We start from the raw sequence: 9547 nt of genomic DNA on the forward strand, positions 1-9547 counted from the left end.
GATCATGCCAGGTAGGTGAGCATCTCAGACTGGATGGCGCTTATCTAATCTTTTGAGTTGCTGTTGTCAGTGTGATCCCAGAGAAATCATTCTTTTTCTCTTTTAAATGGTGCCATAAGGAACATATCGCAGGGCTGTACAATCATCACCACAATCAACTTTGGGACACTTTTAACCTTATTTTACATATTGAGGTTGACTCTTCATTCCCCCCACCCTGTTCCCTGGTAACCACCAATTCCATTACTGTCTTCATAATTCCACCCATCCCAGTTTCCCTACACAGATAGATCTACAAGATCAGGGCAGTCCACTAACAAGTATCCATCAACAGCGACCACATGGAACCTAAAAACAAGCTGAGAGTATCACATATTTAGACTAATTTCACATTGGATCCATAAGGATATCAAGTTACCGGTACATGGTATTATATACCAGTCTGTGTCCGGGTGCTAAAATCCACTTTACAATGCTATTTTGTCGGATATTTGGGCTGTTGACACTCCTACCCTTTGCGCATTGGAAATTCCTTGGAGGCTCATCCATCCCATGTGGGAGACTTCCAAATGGATTTTGGGTTACCATTATCATTATCATCCATAAAGATCCCTGGTGACCTAGTGGGTTATGCATTGCTCTGAAAACCACAAGGTCAGCAGTTCAAAGCTGCTAGCTGGTCTGAGTGAGAAGGATGAGGCTTTCTACTCCCATAAAGAATTCAGCCTTGGAAGCTCACAGGGGCAGTTCTAGTCTGCCCTGTAGGGTCTCGATAAATCAGAATGTACTTGACACAGTGAGTGACAGTTGTCCACAGCTTTCTGACACCCAGGTATTTCGGATTTAGATGCTGGCCTGTTCCCTTCTCCAGGTTTGCCTCTTATTGTTAGCTACCCTTGGTTCACACAGGCTGGTGTGCTTCTTCTACAGAGATCATTCTTAAACGAGTACAATGCTCAAGGCAGATTTCTTTACACATAAGCCAAACAATGATATAATGAAGACTTCAGGGACTATTTTTGGTTTAACATTTAGAGATGATGGCAGGGCCATAATTTATTCAGCCTCTGTTGCTTCAGAAAGTCTAGATCCTGTGAGAATATGAAATTCTGCTCTGTATTCCCCCCCATTTTGGTACCGTGGCAAAGGAGACCGTTTTGCATGAAGACAGTCAGATGCTGTAGGGTTTTCAATGGCCGAATTGGCAGGATTCTCACCAGTCACTTTTGTTTGTTTGAAATGAACTTGTTTGTCACTAAAGACTTTGAGTCCATTTCAATTTTACTTTTATTCCTTTTTTTTTTGGGGTTAGGGATTTTGGGGGTTTTTTTTTTAAGGGACCCTTTTTTTTTACAAAGCCCGCTTTAAAAAATGAAATCAACAACAATATCCTTTTAAACTCTACATCGATGTGGTTCTCTTTTTCCATGCCCCTCCCCACATCCTTGTTCAATATCTTATCCCTTTCCTCTCCTTTTCCCTGGACCATCCTTCACCTCCTCAAAGTCATCTAACTCTTGCCTTTTTATTTATCTGCTGCTTGCATAGTTTTATTGATAGAAAATTCACCTATCATACACTTCCATAGTTTGGTTTCCCCCTCCATTTTACTGATTAAAAAATTATATCATTATATTGGGGGCTCTTATAGATATTTTAACAATCTATAGATCAATTAGATCAAACAAACGTGTACATATGTTGCCATCATCATTTTCAAAACATCATCTTTCTACTTGAGCTCTTATTATCAGTTCCTCCCTTTCCCCTCCTGCCCCCACCCTCTCACCCTCATGAACCCTTGATAAATTATGTATTATTTTTTTCATATCTCAGGCCATCTGCTGTGCCCCTTCACCTGCGTTTCTGTGTTTGTCCCCCCAAATCCTGTCTTCTGGATAACTTCCAACATTTTGGTTAGCAGTTGGAGTGCATGAGCCATTTGAACCCACCCCGGGACTTGGTTCAGGGACAGAGCTCCATAATCATCTTGATCTTGGTGTTAGGTGCCGTCAAATTGATTCCAGCTCATAACAACCCTGCACAACAGAAGGAAACACTTCCAGGTCTGGTGCCAGCCTCACAATTGTTGCCATACGTGAGCTCATTGGTGCAGCCAACGTGCTAGTCCATCTTTGCTCTTTCTTGATGACCCTCTGCGAGCACAATGTTCTTCTCCAGGAGCTGGTCTCCTGATAACACATGCCCAGGCTATGAGAAGCCTCCCCATTCTCACTTCTGAGCCTTAACACCCTCATCATAGCCGATATAAAATGTTGTTAGGAGTCATTGAGTCAATTCTGACCTGCAATGACCCTGTGCACAACAGAAGGAAACAGTCCATGGTTCTGCACCACCCTTACAATTATTCCTATGCTTGAGCCCATGGTTGTAGCCACTGTGCCAATCCATCGGATTGAGGGCCTTCCACTCTTTTTGCCACCCCTCCACTTTACCAAGCATGATGCCTTTGTCCAGGGTCTGGTCTCTCCTAACATGTCAAAGTCTTTAGGATTAAGTCTCACCATCCTTGCTTTTAAGGAGCACCCTGGTCGTACTTCACTATGGATTACAACAAGCTAGATTTGCTTGCCCTTTCAGCACGGAAGTTTCAATATTCTTTGACAGCACTGCAATCCAAGCGCCTCAATTCTTCTTCTGTCTTCTTTGTGCAATGATTCATTTCCCCAAGAACATACATGTAAATACAGACATACAGGAACTCTGAGTTCAGGGCACCAGCTCTGGGGAAAGGCTTTCTTTCGCCTTTGGTTCTTGGGGAAGGGCCTTATTGCTTGGCCTTTTGTGATCTCCATGTGCTTGCTCCTCTAGCCGAATCTGCGCTTTTGGTATCTCAAAGATGATTGGCTTAAAACACACCCTTCACTCTCAGGGCCTCTTATGTAACCACGAAAATCCATTCCCAAATGGGATAGTAGCCACAGGAATGTTGCTGTTGTTGCTAGGTGTCATCAGGTTGGCTTTGACCCAGAGCAGCAACCTTATGCACACCTGAATGAACCTCTGCATGGTCCTGCACCATCCTCACAAGTGTTCCTATGCCTGACCTGCTGATGCAGCCACTGTGTCCATCCATTTCATGGAGGGCTTTCCTCTGTTTTGATGCCATTCTACTTCACCAAACATGATGGCCTTCTTCATGGACTGGTCTCTCCTGACCATATGTCCAAAGTATGTGAGACAAAGTCTTTCCATCCTTGCCTGTAAGGAGCACTCTGGCCTGACTTCTTTCAATATAGAGCTGTTTGTCCAGTTAGCAGCCCACAGTACTTTCAGTATTCTTCTCCAGCACCACAATTCAAATGCACCGAGTCTTCTATGGTCTTTTGTACTCCCTGTCCGGCTGTCACATGCATCTGACACAATGGAGAACGCCACAGCTTGGGTCAGGCACACCTTAGCCCTCAAAGTAACCTCCTTCTTCTTCAACATTCTAAAGAGGTCTTGTGCAGCAGAGTTACACAATGCAATACGTCTTCTGATCTCTTGCATGCTGCTTCCATGAACATCAATTGTGGATCCAAGGAAGACAAAATCCTTGAGAACTTCAACCTTTTCTCCATTTATCATGGTGTTACCTGTTGGTCCAGTTGTGAGGATTCAGGTCTTCTTTACATTGAGTTGTCATCCATAGTGAAGGCTGCAGTCCTTGACCTTCATCAGCAAGTACTTCAAGTTCTCACTTTCAGTGAGCAACGTTGTGTCCTCTGCATATTGCAGATTGTTGATAAGCCTCCCTCCACATCCTGATGCCACTCTCTTCTTCATATAAGTCAGTTTCTCTGATGATTTGCTCAGGATATACTTTGAACAAGTATAGTGAGAGGCTACAACCCTGATGCACACCTTTTCTAATTTTCTTTTTCTTTTTTCTTTATTTTTCTTTTAATTTATTTTTTACCCTAACCCTAACCCTAACCCTTACCCTTTTCTAATTTTAAACCGTGCAGTGTGCCCTTGTTCTGCTCTCACAACTGCCTCTTGATCCACAAGTTCTGAATGAGCACAATGAAGTGTTCTGGAATTCCCATTCTTCCCAAGGTTATCCACAGGTTATGATGCTCCACACAGTCAAATGTCTTTACACAGCCAATAAACCACAAGGAAACATCTTCCTGGTATTCTCTGCTTTGAGCCAAGATCCATCTGACATCAGCAATTAATATCCCTTGTTCCACATCTTCTTCTGACTCAAGTCTGAACTTCTGGAAGTTCCTTGTCAATGTGCTGTGGCAACCATTATTGGAAGATCTTAAGTAAAATTTTACTTGTGTGCAATATCAATAATATCATTCTATAGTTTGGGCATTCTGTTGGGCATAGGGATGAGGACTGATAACAAAGTTGACCAGTGTTCAGCTTTAGTAGATGCCCGCATCAGTTTTCCATTGCTGATCCTTATAGCAATGTAGGAGTGTTCCAGTCGCTCTATACCCTCATCACCACTTGATATTGTCAGTCTTTTAAAGTCTAGCCATTCAGGAGGGTGGTTAAGATTCAGCAATGGGACGACGTCACTGTACCTCTACCTTACTTGCTCCTAGGTCTGCCCAAGATGGAGGTGTGTCAGGAGTACTATGGACTTCCTCCACCCCCGGGGGACTTTGGACTTTTTCTACGGCTGAACTCTGGAGACATTGTGGAACTCACCAAGGCTGAGGCTGAACAGAACTGGTGGGAGGTATAGCGTGGGGTTGTGGGTTGCTGGGGCTGTCCCAGGTGTAGGACCATGGGGTATGGGGTGGGACTCAGGTGTGGTCCATGGAGTTACAGGGTAGAACCTACCTCTGGGGTCATGGGGTGATGGGGTAGAACCAAGGTCTGGGGCCATGGGAGTGGTAGAGGGGGCCCAGGTGTGGGACAATGAGAATAAGTAAGTGACTTTAGGGAGTAGGGTCATAGCTCCAGTGAGCTCTGTCAAAAAAGGGCTCTTTGAAAGGGGCAACTGGGGGTCTGGCTGTCTTCTGAACTGGCTGTTTTCCCAGGATGGTAAAACTGGTTGTCACCTCTTTGGGCCATTTAGACTGTAAAGGCGTGGAGAGTCACATGCACACCGACACATGTGCACATTCCTGTACGCACATATACATATATGCATACATGTACACAGAGATGTATGCACATGCTTATGTACACATAACATGCACATGCACACAAATACTGACCTGCACACATACACAGGTGCTTGCCCAATATACACAGGTACACATATGCACACGCACAGATGTACACACATGTACACAATGCAACACACACACACTTATGTACACGTACACATGTGTGCACATACATAGATGCCTGTAACCTCTCTGTCTCTGTTTTCTCTCTTGGGCTTTCAGGGCAGGAATACAGCGACCAATGAAGTTGGCTGGTTTCCCTGCAACAGGGTCAAGCCCTACATCCTTGTGAGTGTCTCAAGACCGGAGGGGGCAAGGGCAGGGTGTCCATACAGGGCTGGCAGGGTGCTGCCTTGGGAAGACACCCCTGGACATGGGAAGGGGTTTTCCATCATGGCGGGTCCTTCCTTCTTTCCCTGACAACTGTCCACACTGGGGCCACCCTGGGGCCCATGGTCAGTCATTTCTTTCTTGCTTGTTCCTGGTATCCTCTCCCTCCCACTGGGTCCCTTGTCCTGCTTGTCCTCCCAGTCTGGCTCAGCCCCAAGTCTTTCCCACATGGCGTTAGCCTGGACTGGCTCCTCCTCGTTCACCACTGTGTTAAGTTCCAGGTCTAGTCAAGCCTCCTCCCTCCCACCTTCCCTCCCTCTCTTCCGTCATTCCTTTTTCTCTTTCTTCATGGAAGCCTCCCTTAATCTCCTGGTGCCAAGGCTTCATCCAGCCAATACTGATCTAGCACCTTAAGGAGTTTCTGGGGTATTGCATCAGTTAAGTACTCAGCTAATCATGGAAAGGTTGGCCGTTTGAGTCCACCCAGAGATGCCTTCGAGGAAAGGTCACAGCTTTTCCTACTCTGCACGCATGGGGTCGCCATGAGTCAGGACCGATTCAGTGGCAATGGGTTTGCTTGTCGCTGTTGTTGGATTCTGTGGCTGATGTTATACACGCTGCCACTCTTTCCCCCGTGACTTTCTGGAACTTTATGCCCCATAAATAGCACAGTGCCTGGCACGTGGAAGGCACACAACAAATGTTAGTGGAGAGGATGGATGGACGGATGGATGGACGGATGGATGAGTGAGTGAGCTGTGGCCATGATGAGGTTTTGGTCCTTAGTCTGGCTCTCTGTCTGTATCCCACAGGGCCCCCCTGAGGATCTGTCAGTTCATCTCTGGTAAGTAGAATGATGTCCTTCCTTTTAGTCAACTTGGGGGCCCTCTGGGGTGGAGGCTGGGCATGGGAGGGATGGGCCTCTGCTAGGCCAATCACTCATTCATCCTACAAATTCCAAGTATTATCTGCTGGGCCTGGTTCTGGGCTGAGTGGTGCTGGCAGAGAGACAAAGGTTCCTGACTTTGGTCATTATGGTCTCCAGTAACCGTGGTTGTGGTGATGATGATGTTAGTGATGATGAAGGTGGTGGTGGTAATGGTGGCACCCATTTAAAGTTTTAAAACAATCACCTACTGCATATACAGGGCAGAGGTCTAAGTGTAGCTTCTGGAATCTACCGACCTGGGTTTGAATCCTGACTCCAACGTCTCCCAGCTGTGACCTTGGGACAGTCACTTCACCGCTCTGAATTGCCATCTTCCTTACTGGAAGAGAGGTTGATAACAGCATCTATTTACCTAATCCACGATATGGTATTCTAAATACCCCCACATGCATGGGAGAGTTGGGCATAGAATAAGGAAGGCGGACAAACATTTGAATGATGGCGCTGGTGAAACCTATTGAAGGCATCATGGGCTGACTTCCCAAAGAAGAAACAGATCTGTCTTGGAAGAAGTCCCAGAATGCCCCTTAGATGCAAGGATTGCTCGGCTTCATCTCCTATACTTTGGACATGTCAGGAGAGACAGTTCCTGGAAAAAGACATCATGCTTGATAACAGAGAGGGGCAGCCAAAAAGAGGAAAATGGATCCACACTGTGGCTCCAACAATGGGCTCAAACATAAGGGCCACTATGAGAATGGCGCAGAAGCAGGAGGTGCTTTGTTTTGCTGAGCATTTGGCCAGAACCGACTCGCTAGGAGGCCTACAGTATATATGTGCTACCTGTAGAGTGCTTAATCCAATGCCTGGTGTACAGTGAACACATACATGGCATTGGCTGTTACAGTCTGGGAACCCACTGGGTTTTCTACAAGAAACCCTTGTCTTACAAGGTCGGGTGAGTTGGAAACCCTTTTCCTACAAGGCCGCTTTGAGTTGGAATCGACTTGACGGCAGTGACTTTGCTTTGGAGTTCGGCTGGTTTGACCACATTTCATTAATTCCAAGAGGGCTGCTTTTTCCTCGTCTTCACATTGTAACATTCTGACGCTGGGGTGGGTGATCGTCCCACCAACGAAGCCGCAGTCTTATTAGCCCAGGTTTGTGGTAGGCGTTTTCTTTGTTGTTGGGTTGATTCTGACTTGTAGTGCTCACATGGAACAGGGTGGAATTTGTGTGTAATCATCACATCAAAATCACCTACTGTGGACGTGTGATCAGGAGAGACCAGTCCCTGGAGACGGACATCATGCTTGGTCAAGTGGAGGCGCATTGAAAAAGAGGAAGGCATTTGATGAGATGGACGGACACCGTGGCTGCAGCAATGGGCTCAGACCTAAGAACGATTGTGATGATGGCCCAGGGCCAGGCAGTGCTTCCTTCTGTTGGACATCCGTTGCAATGAGTTGGAACCAACTCGATGGCACCTGCTAACAACTTCTGCTCCCAAACCGATTTACAGCCTCAGAAACCAGACATAGGGTGGCTATGAGTAGGAATTGACTCAAGGGTAGTGGGTTTGGATATTCTGAGTTCATTTTGCAGAGGAGGGAACCAAGGTTCAGAGAGGGGAAGCGATTCAGCCAATGTAACACAGTGAGGAAGTTGGAGAGATGAGATTTTGACTGAAGGATCTGAATCCAAAGTCAGTACTTCACAGACTTTCTGCCAAGTACGATAGACCTTGAAAGATTCCCATGTTGTTGAGTATCCAGTAGGTACTAGGTTCAGGCACAACAAGACTCCCATGTTGGTTGAATATCAACCAGACACTAGGTTCAGGCATCACAAAACTCCCGTGTTGGTGAGTATCAATTCAGGTACTAGGTTCAGGCATAGCAAGACTCCCATGTTGGTTGACTATCAACCAGACACTAGGTTCAGGCATAGCAAGACTCCCATGCTGGTCAGTGTTGACCAGGTACCAGATGTCTTAATGACATTTTTGCCAGTTATCAAAAAGAGCCCTCTGTGGTAGATATTCTTATCTTTCCCTTTCCAGAGAAAGAATGCGGGGTTTGGGGAGGCAAAATCAGTTCCCTAGATCATCAAGCTGTCAAATGGTAGAGTCAGGATTCAGACCATGGCTTCTCTTTTCTTTCCTTCCTTCTAATGTCGTCTACTTTCTTCAACAACATCAGCATGACCCCACTTTTCCATGGAGCCTGTGTTCCAGACATTTCACATAATTGGACTCATCCTTTTGATGGTCTCTGTCTTTTTCACGGGACCACAGTGCATCCAAGGACCATCCATATTGCAACTCGTGTCATTCCTTTTCATGGCTCCTTTTACATGAAAAAAAAAACCCCACCACATTGCACCAAATATGATTTATCCTAGCGGCAACAGGAAAACACCCTAAAAACAAGCATGCAATTGGGTGCTGCTGAAGTCGTGGAGAGCCCTCATGGTGGCAAGGTAAACCGGTGCAGCCCTTGTGAAACACGGCTGGATGCCCCTCAGAAACCTGAGCTGAGTTTTAGGATCCAGCAATCCCAGTGCTCTACTGAATGTGTGCTCAGAAGTAAGGGCAGAAAAACCAACTGAAACCTGGACACCAGTGTTCACCGCACGCTCTTCTTCACCAGAGCCAACATGTGGGAGCAGTCCACAGATGAGTGCATACACACAACGTGTCCCATGCATGCACTTCATATATGCAATGGAACATGATTCTGCCTTAAGGAGAAGAGCAACCCGGTTGCATGCGGCATATGGATGGACCTTGATGATGTCATTCTGTGCAAAAATAGGTCTGCCCCAAAGGGACACGTTCTGTATGACCTCACTTCTGTGCTATAAGCCAATATGAAGGGGGTTTAAAAAGTCAGTAGGAAAAAACGGAACTCAAAGATAATGAAAGTTTCCCACAAACTTGTGGAAACCAGAGGGGCTACAAGGAATGGCAGGGAGGGAGGTTTTCTTTCTTTCTTTGTTCTTTAAAAAAAAAATCATTTTATTGGGGGCTCATACAACTCTTAGCACAATTCATACATCCATCCATTGTGTCAAGCACATTTGCACATTTGCTGCCATCATCATTCTCAGAACATTTGCTTTCTGCTTGAGCTGTTGGTATCAGCTTCTCATTTCCCCCCTCCCTTCCCGCTCCCCTCCCTCATGAACC

The 9547-nt window shown here is 46.0% G+C and overlaps 1 protein-coding gene across 1 annotated transcript in view; it reads left to right on the forward strand.

The window, feature by feature from the left end:
- VAV1 (vav guanine nucleotide exchange factor 1) overlaps positions 1-9547 on the forward strand; it is a 98455-nt gene that overhangs the window by 71888 nt on the left and 17020 nt on the right. The window contains exons 20-22 of the mRNA XM_013007647.1: positions 4566-4702; positions 5361-5426; positions 6281-6312. Of these exons, the coding sequence (XP_012863101.1) occupies positions 4566-4702; positions 5361-5426; positions 6281-6312 (235 nt within the window). The remainder of the gene's footprint in view (positions 1-4565; positions 4703-5360; positions 5427-6280; positions 6313-9547) is intronic.

Source organism: Echinops telfairi, unplaced genomic scaffold, assembly GCF_000313985.2.
Source record: "Echinops telfairi isolate 266 unplaced genomic scaffold, ASM31398v2 ScPeMD7_7459;HRSCAF=8497, whole genome shotgun sequence".
In the NCBI taxonomy this organism is placed as follows: domain Eukaryota; kingdom Metazoa; phylum Chordata; class Mammalia; order Afrosoricida; family Tenrecidae; genus Echinops; species Echinops telfairi.